General features: G+C 39.2%; 1 protein-coding gene across 1 annotated transcript in view; it reads left to right on the top strand.

Annotated features, from left to right (window-relative positions):
- The window catches only part of COL19A1 (collagen type XIX alpha 1 chain), a 237,489-nt gene that overhangs the window by 215,835 nt on the left and 3,617 nt on the right, over positions 1-18,037 (top strand). Inside the window, exons 13-15 of the mRNA XM_030558321.1 lie at positions 7,562-7,606; positions 10,005-10,040; positions 16,842-16,895. Coding sequence (XP_030414181.1) covers positions 7,562-7,606; positions 10,005-10,040; positions 16,842-16,895 — 135 coding nt within the window. The remainder of the gene's footprint in view (positions 1-7,561; positions 7,607-10,004; positions 10,041-16,841; positions 16,896-18,037) is intronic.

Here is an 18,037-nt window from a genome sequence, read left to right on the forward strand (position 1 = left end):
ACTTCATTTAATCTTCCCTTCTACACCTGGCAGATAAAGGTTCAAATTACTTTGACAATACTGTCAGTAATTCCTTTAAATCCTTACCAGAGATTTTTTCTGTAGTTCTGCAGTCTGTTGTAATTAAAAAATATTACTTGGCCTTGAGTTCAGTTTTCTGTCACTGTAAGCTGCTAAACCTTAATACAAGATTTTCCAAGCTCTGTTTCATTTAAGGTGAGTAAAATTTACAGTAAGAAATAAATTGAGTCTATATAGAAAACCTTCAAATACACATGTAAATGAGCTGTTAATATATCATATATATAATGAGATATATAATATAGGCTTGTTGCAGAAATTACTGGGTGAATTCAATGGCTTATGTTATGCAGGAGGTCAAATTATATTATTATAAAAGTTCCTTTTGGCTTTAAAATCTAAGATCAGATATATCACTGCCTATATTTTCATAGTTCATGTTTTTCTAATGCAGCCTGTCCTGCTGAATGTCAGAACTTTGACTTTACAAAGCTTCTGAATGCTCAGAAGGTTTTTTTACCAAATGTATAAATTTTCCTTTTTGGTGGAGAGAACTGCAGAACGTTTAATGACCGGTATCAGAGTAGCAGCCCTGTTAGTCTGTATCCGCAAAAAGAACAGTGGCACCTTAGAGACTAAAAAATGTATTTGAGCATAAGCTTTTGTGGGCTACAGCCCACTTCATCGGATGTATATTCCAGTCTATGCATCCGATGAGGTGGGCTGTAGCCCACGAAAGCTTATGCTCAAATAAGAATGTTTAAATGATTTCATCAATATTCATGGCACAGAAGATATATGTGATGTGCAACCAATTCCATGATATATTCCAATGAGTTGACTCATTCCATAAGTTCCTTTTGGATATAAGCCCCAATTCCGGACATTGACTTTACTGAGACGTAAGCACATGCTTATGTGCTGTCCTGAGGAGAGAGATTTTCCAGATTCAGAGCTTTAGTCTTTATGCTTGGTCTGTCACCTTCCTGTGCATGTGTATATCTGATCACCTTAGCAATTAATTTTTCATGCCAAAAAGTAAATTCTTTTAATATCAAGTATTTTCCTTGTCTACAGCTTGTTTCTTGAAGCTACTTCTCTACTTCCAGGCTATTTGACATCTTCCTTTTTTACATTCCAAAGGCTCTCTTTGAATCCACACTATTTAAGATTAATTCTAAAGCAACAGTGGAGATCCTCAGGATTTGATATGTATCTGTCCAAAGGAGTCATGTTTCTCACCATCGTGAGGCTCTAAGGGTTCCTAGGGCATCTTATGTTTCCCAGTTAATGTCTTTGGCAAAATATAGGCCAGCTGTTTGTTTCAGGAAATTAATCATCTTTTAAATCCTTTACAGAGCACCAACTTATTCCTTCCTTCAGCTGTCCAGTGTGAAGGGTTTAATGACTTATTCACAAGCAAGTAACTTTTCAACAAGGGAGTGCTAAGTTTAGTATTTACTATGATAGCAGAGATGGTTTACTAGTCTAAACATCAGGTTTTAAATATCCAGACTCTCTGGAGCCACAGGTTTAACTCTCAGCAGGGTTGACCCATGCCTTTCAACCACTGAAGCAGATAAATTTAGTTCGGTGTAGTTTAGTTTAGGGGAATATTTATGAGAACCTGTCTGCTCTTCGTGGACATTAAAAAATCCCATTGAGCTATTCTCACAAGTAGGGGGTTGTTCCTGTATCCTTGATCTAAATTTCTGCTTTCTCACACTGTTATATAATGTGGTGAATACTGACTGGGCATTCCACTACACCTGGTAGGTGCCAAATCCCTTTACTCACAATATATCATTTGTAAAGTGTCTGTAAGATGGAAAGCTTTATATAAATGCAAGATAATATGTTCTGTGGGTTATGAGATTCCCTTCTGTTCAGGTAACAATGGAATACCAATTTCCTTGATTTTATGTGGTCTCTCAAGTTCTCACTGAAGATTTTTTTTTTAGTGGTTTTCCTTGTAGGAAACTCTTGTGAAAAGTCCTTAGTATTAGTCATTTCTGGTGATATTTGCATGGTTTATTTAAAGTGGCATTTCTAGAAATTTTGACAAATATTATGGTTCCCATAAGAAAAATAAGGAGGTGGCACGGATAGATACCATTGAAGACCCATCATAATTTAATAACTACTCATCTCTATCTATTTCTCTACATAGTCAAGGCTTATTCTGTGCCCACACCATGCGCAATTCTACTGACTTCAGTATGGTTTCAGTGGTTTAAGCGAGCGCAGAATTTGGCCTTTGATTTGTGATTTATCATTATTTCAATGTACATAAATACAAGGTCACTTCAGTTTTAAAATCAAATCTACTTCAAATGTCCTTACTTTGGGCAGAAAAGTCAGCGTTGTGGGACTCAGTCAGGTCACAGGCATTGGAAGATAATAATTTAAAGCACAGTGGAAAGTGACTGAAAGTATATACATAAACTGTTTTAGAAAATGTTTCCAATGTTTGCTTTAATTCTTGAATAATCTATTGATACTTTCTATCACTATTTTCTTCTTCTAAATATTTTCCTGCATCTTAAGAAATTAACAAAGAATGATTTATATGTGGATATTCAAATAATATATAAAAATACAGCTGGTTGATCTAATATTATCTTTCCCAAAATAATGTTTTAAAATTTTTCCATACATATAAATTCAAGGCACATCTCAATACAAACAATAACTATCTATATTCAATCTATAGTAACTATTTGTCTCAGGTTTGTTCTCTTCATCAAGTCAACTGCAACTCAGCAGTTGTCATTAAGCTGCCTCTGCAGCTAATCGTAATATTAGTTGGTAGCTAGCAGACAGAAGAAGACTCATGTAGATTATCTGCTGAAATGCCCTAGAAATTGAACAAAAAGCTAACAAGAGATAAAGATATACCTTTATAAAATCAATAGGAATCTGACTGAAATTTATATTTTGTTATTTTATCTCCTTTATTATTATTAATGATAATATCTATCTAGCACTTGTTATTAGTAGGTCTCAGAACATTTTACATCATTATTCCCATTTTACACATAGGGAAACCAAGGCACAGAGAGGTAAAGTTACTTACCCATGGTCATCCAGCTAGCCACTAGGCCACATTGCCTCCACTGCACATACCTACTTCATTTTTTACCATGTCTTCCCTATGTAAAATTAATGCAAAAAGCCATGTATTACATATTTAATATGTACAGGCCTTCTGCGAAAGGGTAGTCTCAATGAAAATAAAATTTGAAGCCAAATTGCTTCATTCAGTTTGCTTATTCTGAGGAACAGTGGGAATATACTGTCACTAATATCAATTCGTCTCTATCTTTATCTGTCTTCATGCTGCTCAAAACTAAAATGAATATTTCTTGAGGTGCTTGTTCATATTAGAAAGGGATTTTTTTGTTTTTGTTCCTTTCTCTCACACTTAAGAAATGTACTGTGATAATGATCATAAAAATGTTATTTCCTACGATTTAAGACAAAATTCTCTTCTCAGATCTACACAGCAGTACTCAACATGGATATTTTGCTCTCTCTATAGATGTAGAACTCCCATTAGTTGAATGGAATACAAATATCTACCACATGGAGAAGAAGAACCTTGTGCCACATAACCTGTGCACTACATCAAAGTTATCTTATTCCCTCTGTTTGATGCTGAATTAGGATGTTTGCATTTACACAGAAAATAACATATGAGCATAGGACCTAATATTGCAAAATTATGGTAACTGCATATTATATTTATTATAATTTTATATTATATTTATTATATTCTTTCATTTGCAATTCTTCACGGGGTGATGCAGGACAACTAGTATTACCTAAGGCTGCTGGACATAAAGGACAAAAGGGAGAAATTGTAAGCATCTGAGACATAAGGGCATAAGGAATTGCAAAATAACAGCCAGCTTGTCACTGCTAAATTTACCCATAGTCTCATTCATCTGGTTAGTCACAATCTCCTTAGGAGGAGCAGATTACATACCTGATCAGGCCTTTGGTCACTGGCCAGTGAGAGAAAGGAAGAAGAGAAAAAAATAACATATTTATATATTTGTGTAATATTATACTGGGAAAAAATTCCTTAGTGACCATGTGAAGTGCTCATCTCATGCCCTGAAACTAGAGACATAATTATTCATTTAATCATCTTAGCTTGCATGGCACCAGCGATTTAACCAGTCATATATGTATCCACTCCTTTGTTCAATCCAGCCTTACTAATTGTCCCAACAGACTCTTGTGGAATTACACAGGCTGACTCTTTTATTCAATTAGTTCTAGACTTATACCTCTTTAATGTAGTTGAATTTTCATTTTTGTAGTGAAAAATCAGTTTTATCGTTTGAAAGGATACTCACCTGCAGTATGTCTAACCTGCAGGAAAGTGCTGTGAATGCTATCGTGCAGCAATCCGACAGATGTTTGGCAGTGATTTGGGTGTACCATGTGCTCAGAGGCAAGTGCTGTGGGCACGCCAAGCGTTAGGCCTTTCAGGCTCTAGCTCTTGAGGGGTTCCCACAAATAGAACTGGGTGACATTTTCAGACAAATAGTTTATTCACTGGAAAATGCAGTTTTGATCACCCACATCTATTTGAAATTGGACACAAAGTAGCCAAATAAAAATTTGGGAGGCAGGTGGGGTGGAACTTAGATACCATTCACAAAACAGATTTTTGTGTGTGTGCATGTTGCAGCTTCTAGCCCACACATTAAGGCACTCCCTCAGGATGTGGGGGCCTGGGTTTGATTCCCCTTCTCCTGGGTAAGGGATTTGAATTTATTTTCTACATTGTGGAATGATGCCCTAGCCACTGGACTATGGGACCTTCTGGAGTGGGTTTCTCTCAATCTCTTCTGGTCTGTGTATAAATAATGAAATGTCAGTGGAGCAGGGACATGAACTTGGTTCTCTACCTCCTAGATGAGTACCTTGACATCTAGGGTCATTGTCATTTTCTCTTGCTGGTCCAATGACTATTAAGGTATTTTATGCAGCTTCAATGGGAGAGACTAAGAAAGAGCTGCTCAAGACTATGCTATAGGACAGGGGTTAGAGCACACTCTTGTAATGTGGGAGACCCATCTTGATATCTCTCTACCAATGATGTTTTAATTTCTTATACACTGTGGACCTGCTTGAATAGAAGAGATTGAGAAAAACACACATCAGAATATTCCTATAGTCCAATAGCTAAGGTATGCTTCTACAGTGTGAAATACCCAAGTTCAACTCCCTTCTCTGCAGAGGGGAGAATTAAACCTGAGTCTCCCAGTTCTCTAGCTACTGTGCTAACAATTATAACATGGGGGGTGGGACCACCGTCTTCTTCTTTGCTTTTAAATTAAAAAATGTCTGGAAACTAAATGATTAGTTTAAAAAAATGATTTGTTCGCCCAAACCTAGTTTTTCACCTACTTGTTTAATTCACCACAATTTTTCAGAATATTCTGGTTAAGATCAAACTGATTTTTTTTAACTGCCAGTGAACTGAAAAATCAGTTATTTGCCTATCTCTACCCAAACATACTCATATAATATGATGAATAACAAAGAATTGCATTACAAGGGCTGCCAGAAATAAATACTGGATTTTCCCTAGGCATCTAGGTTTTAATGGTTCCAAATTAAAAGAGAGAAATTTAGCACACAACAGTTCTTAATCCAACCCCTAAGGGTAGTTTTATAAAGTGGTATGAAGGTCAGTGACCTCCGGTCCAGTGCCAGGGTTACTCCCTGCAGGAGTCAGTTATGCACTGGCCTGGAGATCCCACAACCAGAATTGTGTTTCTTCATCTGTCATCTTCAGACCCATGCATGTGGCCTAGCTGTTTGCAGGCTGTTTCTAAGTATCTGCCTGTCACAGCTAGCCATGGACTCACTGTGACAGGATTCTTCCCAGCCTGGCTCACAGCCTTTCCCAACCAGCGTTAGGCTTCTCTCCACAACCAGCGTTAGGCTGCTGCCTCCAGCCTGCTACTGCAGTCATCATGCAGCCTTTGTTCCCCCCCCAAGCTAGGTCCTCTTCTGGCCGTGCTTCCTTTTACTGAACTGGAGGGATTATGGAGCTCTCTCCTTGCTGAATGTTGAACTGGAGATTAACACAGTGCTCAATAACGAGCCAGTAGGTTCATTACAATATTTTTAATATCCACTGTTTGTAATGCAGTTATAACCAACCCAAAAATTCAAATATCATGAGTCAAACTCCCTCCTAAATAATGAGATTTTGTTTTAAGAGATGATCTCGTGTTTTTGGCCTTTTGATTTTTGAACATCCCCCAATGTTTGTGTGACAATTTCAGTGTTGGCACTGCTCTCAAATGTCTAGAGTAAGCTGCTGCAGAAGATCTCACTTGCAGCTTCAGTGCTTCTTCACCCCATTTCCCAGATCTGGGGCTATAGGGGTTCCTCTTTGTCTTCCCAGGCCTGGGTGTGGGAATTAATTCCAGAATTTATTCATGCCCTCCTCCCATATACTTCCCTGGTCTGGTGTTGTAGGGAGTGTGTAGGAGCACACAGGGAAGATTATCCATTTATAACAGGAGAGCAGAGAAGGAAGCTTGCTGGGCTCTTTTTTTTTCCCCTTCCCCTCTGTGAAATGTCAGCTGGTCCCTCTCCACCTCACCTACCTAAAAATTCAGTTCTTAAGGGTGGGGAGCGAGCTCTGCCTGCTTCCTGCAGCAGCCCTGATTGGCTTCTCTCCAAGAGGCAAGGAAGTGGGGAATACAGCCTGTCAGAGGATTTTTCCCCAATAGGACTTAAAATCTCATCTCATCTTAAGACTGGCTCAAGCAGGGGCCAAAATTGTGTGATTTGCAATGAAATTATGATAGTTTGTACCATTGTAATGCTCTTTTCGAACTCTGAAAATATTATGTCTTCTTTTGTTAATTTCCTCCATTTTTTAGGTTTGAATTGGGCAGGGGGAAAAGTGAAAAATATTTTTTCTGTGTTTTTAGGAGAGCAAAAGGTAATGTGCATAGTGTTTCGAATATATTCATACATAATATTATCTATTGAACCAGCAAGGAGAGCTCAAAAGTATTTTTGGTAGCACTCGCAAATAGTGGGTATTTAAAAAAATCCTCTTTAATAAAGTGACAGGATTTGATACACCAAAAGTATTTAAAATATGCAGGTCATTCCCAAGCAGTTTATAGCAAATTAAGTGATCAAATGTTGGGTTCAAACTTTTTGACAGAAAGCATCTGTGTATTTTAAAGAATGGAATATATATTTGCCAATTTAATGTATTGTTGGTCTGAGGAGAAAAGAGAAAAGACACACTACATACATCATAGTGTTGCCAAATGTTTGATTTTGAGTAGCAAGTAGAATTTCCTGCACTTCAGCTGAAGACAATAACTTAAATTCAGTTGAAGCTGGTTAAATCACACATTTCAGTTATGATGATTACACGATTTCATGCCACGTTCAGTGCAAGGAGCAGATGGATGGGGAAGATTCTTTTAATTTGTCAGATTAAAAAAGGATAAAGATTGTCAATATTTTTTTTTTATTTTCTTAAAAGGGCCGGCAAGGAGAAATGGGCTTAACTGGTACAAAAGGTGAAAAGGTAAATAATAATTCCTAACTCATATTCTTAAAAGTGATGATGGCTAAGTGTGGTTTATTTTTATTGGGCCAAATCCTTGAAAAAGAGTAAAGGTCAAGTAGAAGAACTGTGGGAACAGAAAAATATGCTCCAGTGGTAAACTTTGAGCCCAGCATCCTCACAACCTACATTTTGTTTTCTGTCATGGACGTCTCTGTAGGTTGGTCATGGCTGTTGGGCATATGGGTGACTAATGGACAGGGCCACCTGCTGTGCACCAAAGCTGGGTTTAACCCTAGTGTATTAAAGCTGTGTCTCAACTACATACTTAAATCCCATCGAACTTAAAGTTAAGTATGTGCTTAAGTAAGTGGCTGAAGAAGGATGAGCTGTTGAATGAGTTGTCCAGTCATTGCTAAGTTTTTCATATACTTGTATGTAGCCCTGGATACTGGCGATCTGTCATGTACAGAGTCCTCTGAATGCTTTCTCTGCTGCATTGCTTACCAGCCTGGTGACATTGCAACATTTCTGGTCCTTTTGGGCTTTCCTTTCTTGATGGTGATGGATCAGGATAGAGTCTATAATTTAGAGATGGGCAGACCTGCTAGCATAAAATAAGACAAAAGCTGCTGGCCATAAAAAGGCCCTTATATGGAATTAATCTTCCTTACGCTTTGAAAAAGGTTAGTCCATTTTTTGCTTTGCCTCTTTATTTTTTGTGTGCTTCCCTGTTTCTGATTTCAAGATGCATGAAATTCCAAAACACCACAGACCTAGGCACAACCAGGAGGTACCTAAAACCTCAAAGGAAGCAAGGAGCTCAAACAATGAAATACTGATTGCTGGTTAAAATAACAATATTCTTTTACTTTCTCTTAAATTAGGAACATAAGAATGGCGATAGCGGGTCAGATCAATGGTCTGTCTAACAAAATATCAAATATTCTGACAGTGCCAATGCCAGATGGTTCATAGGGAATGAACAAAACAGGGCAATTATTGAATGATCCATCCGCTGTCATCCAGTCCCAGCTTCTGGCAGTTAGAGGTTAGGGACATCCAGAATATGGGGTTGCATCTTTGACTATCTTGACTAATAGCCATTGATGGACCTATCCTCTAGGAACGTATCTAATTCTTTTTTGAACCCATTTACACTTTTGGCCTTCGTAACATCCCCTAGCAACAAGATCCACAAGTTGACTGTGCATTGTGTGAAGTACCATCTTCAATACCTAGATGAAAAAACAGCATTCTTAGCATGATCAAAGCTTAGAAAAAGACTTTGCTAGTTAATCATCTTTTAGTTTTAGTTGAAGCTTTCCAACAGCAAATTCAGCCAAAACAATTTTTTCGTTAGTGGTGAAAAGATGTAAATCGCATTTTTCTAGAAATAACAAAAAGTTCAGTCATGCTTCCATTGAATCAATAGGAGTTTTGCTAGTGATTTAAATTGAAGTTATGTCAGGCCCCAGAATGTTAGAGGACCAACTAGTTCTTGTTAAAACCTTGTACTGTAAATGATCTTCATACAAACAGAAATCTAGTTTAGGCTGTTAATTTGAAAGAATCATGGTTTTGTGTATTAAGTCATTTGCTTTTGAGAATTCATATTTTTACACTATTTCAGTCATCACTTTCTGATATCTGTTTCCGATCCTGTGTCAGGCCCAAGACGTAGGCAGACAGGCCTGCTGGTTAGTGCAAGGCAAGTGGCCAGGTGCCACCCAAGGTTCAGAACCAGGAGGTCAGGAACAGGGAGACTGATACAAGAAATCAGCATGAGTCAGGAAACCAGGAGGTAAGTGTCAGGAGAAGAGATGGAGATCAAGAACCAGGAATCAGGCCAAGTCAGGAAACTGAAAGTCAAGAGCAGGTAGTAGAGGATAAGAAGTCCAAAGCAGAATGAAACCCAGTTGTACTGACAATTTCCTGCTCTCCTCATGCCTTCAGTAGGAGGAGCAGGGCAATCATGAGCTCTGTTGTCCCACCAGTTGGGGCCCCGAGGTGGAGCCGTCTATCTGAATTGGGCTTCAAGGAGTCCCAGTTCTAGCTAATGCTAGTAAGTCAGAAGGTGGAAAGTTGTAGCATGATGATGTGCAGACCCAGTTTTGAAAGCTTTATGTTTATGATTACATGTAATATATAATATGTGACCTAGACATAAAAGAAATGAACTTGGATAGAATCCCATTTTATTGTCTGTCCATATTCTTTATAATTAAATTAATGTAATCTTTAAATGGGCTTTCATAGTTTATATATTTTATAAAGTTGTTCGTATGTATTGAATACATATAACTGTTAGTTTGTTTTCTATATGTTTTGAAGAGTTGTTTTCCAAAAGCAGATATACAAACTATTTATCATTTAAAATTACCATGCAAGTATTAACATTTACTTTATACTGTCACAGGGAGAGTCTTCTGAAAAGGGAGAAAAGGGGGATCCAGTAAGTACAGCTAAAGTTTTGAGTTAATATTTATGCTTAGATATGATTTTCTCACCATATATGCTGTGACACTCTTACCTCTGGCAATGCCCTGTAACCCCTATATTCCTCATCTAATTGTGATATTGCATATGTCGGAGAAAAACAGAGTTCTCACACTCAGGTTGGGTGCAGCAAGTCAGATACTTTATTATCTCTAGCAATTGGAGAGGGAGAGGGAGAGGGAGAGGGAGAGAGACTCCCGATAACAATTACAGTAAGCATTTATACCTTTTGTTACCAACAATAATGTGCAACAGCTGCATTTTGTTTATACATAGATCACCCTGATATCTTACTTTTCTCACCAATTTAAACTATAGTCTACATTCCATACTTAATTCAAGGTCACAACAACGTCTCACACAGTTCTTTCCCACTCGCCTCACACAATCCTCGCTTCTACAAATCTCACTTTATTAGGATTACAGCTAGCCTAGCTCTTGCTCACAAACTATACATTGAAATCCCCTTCGTTTCCATCTCTACTTCCACACATATAAAACATCCCATGTGAGGTATCAGGGGAAAGGTTATGATATGCTGAAACCCATTGTTCCATCTAAACATGTATCATTAATGCATATAAAATTATAAGAATTGTGTTGGATAGTTTTCACTAAAATACACTGTGCATTTGGGAAGCACCCAGATACTAGCTTGCCAGAGGCAATGACAATAGAGGTAACCAATGCCCAGGTGGGTGCTGCACAGACATCACCAGCCATTGTCCATCAGAGGAATTACAATTCAAAGACTCACTCACAGTAGACACATCGGGGTATTGCTTCACCTTGAGACTCAACAGTGCCCACTAGACATGCCTGGACTTGTGTTCTCCAAGCACATAGACTAAGGGTATAAAACAGAACACAGTGGCCCCACTGCTTTGCCTTTTCCCTGCCGCCACCTATGCCGCAAGCAACAAGGCCACTCAGAAGACTGAAGACTCCAACAGAGGGGAGTGGCACAGGTTTCAAGAGTGAGTCCTGTGTACTATGAACTGCGGTATCCTGTGGGTTGAGGAAAACAGCTAAATCTGGATGTTGCCCAGTCTAATAGAATTGAGAGTTTAGATTGAGTGCTTATATTTTCTTTTGTAACCACTCTGACTCTTTGCCTATCACTTATAATCACTTAAAATCTATCTTTTGTAGTGAATAAATTTGTTTAACTGTTTATCTTTACCAGTGAATTTGCCCAGAGTGTTTGGTAAATCTGCTAAGTTTTACAAAGGCTGGTGTATATTCACTTTCCATTGGTGAAGTAGTGAACAATTAATAAATTTGAACTGCTCATCTTGAGCAGTGCAAGACGGTATATTCCTGAGGTACAGTGCTGGAAGCTAGGGGGATTTGGCTGTGCCTTTCTCTGTGTGATTCATGAGTGGCTCTAGGAGTATTCATGCAATCTAGCTGAGTGTGGGGCTGCACTTGTGGTTGTGCTGAGTGATAACAGCACGTGCAGGGGTTTGCTGCTTGTCACTATCAAGGCATTGTGAGAGACAGCCCAGGCTGGAGAGTTAAGGGGCCTTAAGCCCCAGGCTTCACCTGGGGATCCTGTCACATTTACATTCTGTAATTTTTTTGGTACATTTTAATAGGTTTCATGCCAAATATTCCAAAACTTGACTATAAAAATGATATCATGGGGTTCCATGTTTATTGCCTCTTGATTATTGATATATCAAATTCACTCAGTTTATGAGTAAAAAGTCGGCATTTTCAACTGCCAGCTCTTCCAACTCAGAGAGAGGCTTGGGCAAAAAGGAACCTTTCCCTTTCTTGTACATCTGCATGAGGGCAGCTAGAATCTCAGTGCTTACAGTCCTTAGGCTAAATCTGTCCTTGGCCTCTCTCTGATTTCTTCTGTGAAGCTATTTCTGGGATGAATGTTTAGAACTTTAAATACCAGGTGCAGGGTCACCACAGAGTAGGCCTTGGCACTGTAGATCCCAAGAAAGGTCTGGCTGATCTGAGATGGAAGTAGCTGAGTCTAAACATCTCAACAGCGGCCTTATTCTGCTCTTACTGAAGTCAATAGGATATTGGCTATAGAGATTAAAGGCAGCAAGATCAAGCATACTATCCCTCAGAGTTCTAACTGTTACACTAGCAAATGCACTAGTCATCTTAGTGAGAAACTGCAGCTATTTCATTAACTCGGCAATTAACACTGAACATTAAGCATACTACGTAAAATATGTAACCGCCTTTATTAAAAACCCATTCATCTCTTTAGGAAGCTCTTAAAAACTTTATTTGCAGGCAATTCTTCTCATAGCCATATTTTTGCATGTTACTTTTTTATTACTAAGGATGTTTTCAAGGAATCAGAATCCTTATTCTTTAAGATTACATCTACAGCTACTTTGTATTTCTTACAGTAAAACATAATCCTCTTTATGAGATGACAAATGTTAGTCACATTGCTTAATGCACTGCAGGAAGGGGCTCATATACTATAGTGATGAATGCTGTATAAGAACCTATGTGGAATAGGCTATACTGTAAAAATGAGTAGCTTTGGAAAGGCATATATCCCATCACAAACAGTGTAATGACTTTAAGTGAGGAAAAAGCACCAGGAACAGAGTTCTTAAGCAAATATTTTGTTTTCATGCAAATATCCTTAGGAATAAATCATGAGAAGAGAAATCACAATACCTGAAACTGCAAATGGAATTTTTCAAAAGACAATCCTTTTCAAAGTTTTCCATCAACAACTCTTTAAAGAATAACCAGATTTTCATTATTTGCTGAATTGTGTTAACTAAATTAATATGACCACATTTCTGTGCGTAGTAACTTCAATACAGTCAATCTTAGTCTAAATTTCAACTTATTGTGATCATATCTGTTATTTTCAGGGGGAAATTGGAATGAAAGGATCACAAGGAATTAAAGTATTTTTCTGATTGGTATACAAAAGATCTATTTTGTACACAGCTGTCTCTTGTGGATATAACATTAAATTATTTGAGAAAAATTATGCTTTTTAGGGTGAAGCAGGAGATCATGGTCCTCCTGGACTCACTGGAAATCCAGGACCAGAGATATTTTAAACTATTTATTATAAAATTGAAAGTAGCGTGTAGTGGCTTCTTATTATGTCATTGGGTGTTATTTCGTTCACTTTATATAGCACAGGCCAATTTTTTTCAGTGAGTGTACTTGAGTTGCATTCCCAAAGTTCTTGTGTACGTACAAGCTGGGGTTATACATGCACACATCCCTGAATTTTGTGGCCAGAATAGGCAATTTGTGTTCAAAGAACATGTGTATGCAAAAGTCTGAATGCACTTTTTGGGAATTACATTTTTTGAAATATGGCCTCCATAACCAAAAAGAGGCTATTCTGATGCGAATATTTATGCAGATGTGTCAATTTTATTCTGTGTAGGGAGCTAAGTTACAAATTAATTATGGTTAGGTGCAGGTGATACAATATATGCTACCCACAATATATAGCAAGGTTGATGTCAGTCGGAGACTTACACAAGATTGAAGGCAGAATATAGCTATTTTACATTTAGTTAGTAATATTGTGGTTGATTTCAGCATCACTCACTAGGGAAAAACAATGCAAGGAACTTTTCGGACCACTACTATTTCTATCCTTCGGCTATTTATGTGTGCAATTACACATTTTGTATTGTGGATATCACCAATACAAACTAATGAGTGAGTCGTCCTCATCTGTCAGCCAACCAGGTGGTAGCCAGAGTGAATGCAACACTATCAGTCTCAATTCCTCCCCCTTACAGAGTGCAGGCAGACATCTCTAGTTGTTCTCTTGCCTCTCTAGAAATAGCTTGTACTTAGCTGAGGAGCCATTTCTCCTCCAGGCCTCAGCTGAGCTCTGTAATTGCATAGAATAGTAGGTACAATGGAGTCTTCGTCTCAAAGCCAAAATACCTCTCCTGTGCTTTTCCTCTGCAGCCTTTGGCAATGGGCCCATTCTGTCCATCCTTCCCACATCACTTCAGAACCATGCAGACTGCTCATGCAGAGGCACCACACTCAAGCCCAGTCAGGGACAGAAGTTCTGAATCTGGTGCCATCCCCAGCTTTAGACACTCAGGAAGAAACCATAGCCTGAATGAATAGGGCCTTTTCTGTTTCCTACCTCTTCTGATTCTACACCCACCCTGCCCCAAAAGGTCTTTTCAGACTCTACAATGTGGACTCTGATTTCCACAGCCTTTGGTTGCTCTACTCAAACTATGGATTTAGTCATAATTTCCCAGTCTAAGACCTTAGACCTAACTCTGGAGTCCAGTGTATTCCTTCATGAGCCCCTGGAATGAAGCTATGAAAATAATCTTTTAAACTGAGAACATCCAAATCACTACCACTTTCTATGCCTCTTGCACCGCCTGTGGCTCATAGAGACCCAGGGGATCAATGCTGTTGACTCCAAGTTTCCCTTCCTGGTACACAGGAACCTCTAACATTGCCCTATCAAATATTCTTAGTGTGGCTCAAGATTCTGTTCACTTGCAGGACAATCTGGTCCTGAGGTGAGGATATCTTCAAGTTTTGTCTCCTTACCCTTAATCTTTAAGGGTTCCCATCTGATTGGGAATTTAGTGTATTCTGCATTGAAGGAGGTTTTGGAGAAAATAGCCTTCCTCTCCACCCCTGCTTCCCAGCTAGGGAAACACAAACCCTCATCTTTCTCCTTTTCCTCAGGGAGGAATAGGCCCAGCTTCTTGTGGGGAAATCTTCAGTGAAATAGAAACCTGAGAACAAACTTCAGCATTCCTTTCACAAGCAGGAATCTAGAGCCAAAGCTTTGTCCAAAGAAAAATCACTGGAGCCTTTTCTAACTATTCCTGTCCCTCAAATCAGATAAAAGATTCTGTGTTCCTTCACTCCTGAAACAGGATTGCCTCAGACTCTTGGGTTATAAATCTTTAAATCCTCTCCTCCTCCTGATCTTCAGTCACATTTCTCCTTCTCTCTTCTGCCCCAGAATCCTCAGAAAGGGGAAATGTTCTGAAGACTTTTGGTTACCTCCACTCGGTAGAGGTCATATACCTGGCTTCCTTTGGTCTAACATCAGCCCCCAGGACCTTACCAAAACAATGGTCACCATCTCATCTGCCTTTAGAAAGATCTGCATGATTCCTCACCTGGCTGGCTGGTCTGGGTTTCACTGATGTAGGAAACCTCGGCAGCAACCCAAAAACACAGTTCAGTCTGTCTATCCTAGGTACTTAAATGCTCTCATTGCCATAGTATAGGAGTGCCCCACATTTTTTATGTATTTATCCTCACAAAACTATAAGATAGGGAAATACTATTAATTCCATTTTACAGATGGGAAACTGAAGCACAGAGAGGCAAACTGATTTGCCCAAGGTCACACACGAAGTCTATTGCAGAACAAGGACTTGAACCTAGGTCTCCTGATTAGTGGCTACTGCCCTAATAGCTGAAACCCTTTTCCTCTCACCATTCTTTAGTAACCTTGGACAGGTGAAATAATTAAGAAAAGAAACTCTCCAATTCCCTCCCAGATGCATATGCATCTTGTAGAAGTTATAACCATGACAAACAAATAAAGCATTCCTTCCTTCAACAGAATCCTAAAGCAAGAAGCTTTGATTCATTTTTTTCCAGTTCAATGGCTTACGGTCCATCCAGTTGCACACGGCCTTATTGGAGTCCTATAGTCCCATGGGCAGGATTCTTTTTTCAACCTTTTCAGCAGCAGCTGTTATCCTCTTCCTATGGACACACTGGGCCAGATCCTCAGCTGGTGTAAAATGTCATAGCTCCATTGACTTCAACAGTGCTATAATGATTTATACAATTGACGATCTGGCCCATAAAGCAGACCCTCTATGTGGACATGTTTTGAGAAATTAGCTCATTAATATGGAAACTTCTAATATAGTTGTATGGGAAGCATAACAATGCAAATCCTATCAGGGCAGTGGAGAATGAACTAGCAGTAACTTTTGTGTAACACCAACAGACCCTAGTCGTCGACGGGCGAGGTCAAACGTGGGACCTTTGGAGCTTAGCGCATGAGCCTCTACTGCTTGAGCTAAAAGCCAAGTGCCTGTTAGCTAAGACTGGAGCAGACTCATTAATCTCTAAGTGGTTTTGGTGCCACTAGAGGGGACAGAACACCACACCCAGGAGGTGTGCGGGTTACAGTTGCTCTCTAATCCAGGTAGAAAATAATTCTTAGCAGCTCTTTTGTTTATGTCGGGGTGGCCAACCTGTGGCTCTGGAGCCACATGCGGCTCTTCAGAAGCTAATATGTGGCTCCTTGTATAGGCACTGACTCCGGGGCTGGAGCTACAGATGCCAACTTTCCAGTTGGCCAGAGGGTGCTCACTTCTCAACCCCTGGCTCTGCCACAGGCCCTGCCCCCACGTCACCCCTTCCCACCCCCTCCCTGATCCTGCCATGCCCTTGCTCCTCCCTGCTTTCCTCCACAGCCTCCTGCACGCCACGAAACAGCTGATCAGGAGGTGCAGGGAGGGAGGGGGAGGTGCTGATCAGCAGGGCTGCTGGTGGGTGGGAGGCGCTGGGGGTGGGGGAGCTGATCACGAACTGCTGACATATTATTGTGGCTCTTTGGCAATGTACGTTCATAAATTCTGACTCCTTCTCAGACTCAGGTTGGCCACCCCTGGTTTATGTTCTTACAGTGGATAAAGTGCTTTATTCTTTATTCAGTATAAAGTAATTGCAAATATATTGGTTTTTAACTCTAATTAATATATATATACACACACTGTAGGGACTGCAAGGTCCTCCAGGACCCATTGGACCCAGAGGACATTCAGGAGAAGTCGTAAGTATTGTGTAATTTTCTACAGTCAGTAAAATCTGTTCAGGTGAGATATTAAACAAACAGTGCCAGGTGAACTATTGTTGGGTGGTCTCTTTATGGGGGTGATTTAATAGTTAGCCCATGGGATTTGAAAATGCAAATTCCAACTCTTAGTGTTTGGGGTTGTGCAAAACCTCTGAGTGTCTTTGTTTTGTCATCTGCCAAGTTGGGATTTTAATACTAATTTGTGTAACTCACAAGTGCCCAGATTACCCCCTACTATACAAACATATACCAGAGGTGAAAAATCCCACTATAATCCCCTTACAGAGCTTGTCTGAGATCATTACAATGAGTTGGGAAAATCAGTGTGATAAGATATAAGATTGGGGAAGTTGGGAAGGGAAGAAAAATTCAAGGCCTTATAAATAAATGGCCTCACTTTTACAATCTGTGTTTTTAAAATCTATAATTTGTCATTATCAACAAATTTTCAGTAATAGTGGATAATATGACTCTAAGTATGCAGACTTATTTGTTTCCTTAGCACTCTAGGTCAGTGGTATAAATAAGAACCAAATTAATCCCTTGTATAACTACATTGAAGCTATATTTCGATTGTTGTTGTTGGCCATGCAAAATATGTGCAGGTTTATGCAAATGGACATTTTGACTACAAAATACACAGCTGTGTGCAAAACAAGTGACTGTGAACACACATAGTTGGTTGTATATGTAATAATTTATTTGGCACCTGAATTTAGTTACTAACATTTAATTTATACAAGCCCAATTTAGGTACCTATTTTTAAAATTTTGGTTTGTAAGGTACTTTCATCTACAGTGTCTTTGACTAAGTGGCATATTAAAACATGTACTTTCAAGACTGAACTCTCCAGTCCCAAAATTGTTTGTGATCTGTACTGCAAATTTCTTGAGGCAGGGACTGCATTGTCCTTTATCTATTGTACAGCACCAAGCACGCTTGTGTGCAACTTGTATAGCCATAGTCCCTATTTTTGCCTAGGCTTTGATTTGAAACAGTAGAGTTGGGAGAGAGGACTGTCATGAAGCTAGTTTTGACTCCCAGATTTTCTGCCCAATGCATGGGGAGGTGGGTGCTGCTTTAATCTTGTTCCCCGAGAAACCATTCACCAGCTGTG

This window comes from Gopherus evgoodei, chromosome 3, assembly GCF_007399415.2.
Source record: "Gopherus evgoodei ecotype Sinaloan lineage chromosome 3, rGopEvg1_v1.p, whole genome shotgun sequence".
Taxonomy (NCBI): domain Eukaryota; kingdom Metazoa; phylum Chordata; order Testudines; family Testudinidae; genus Gopherus; species Gopherus evgoodei.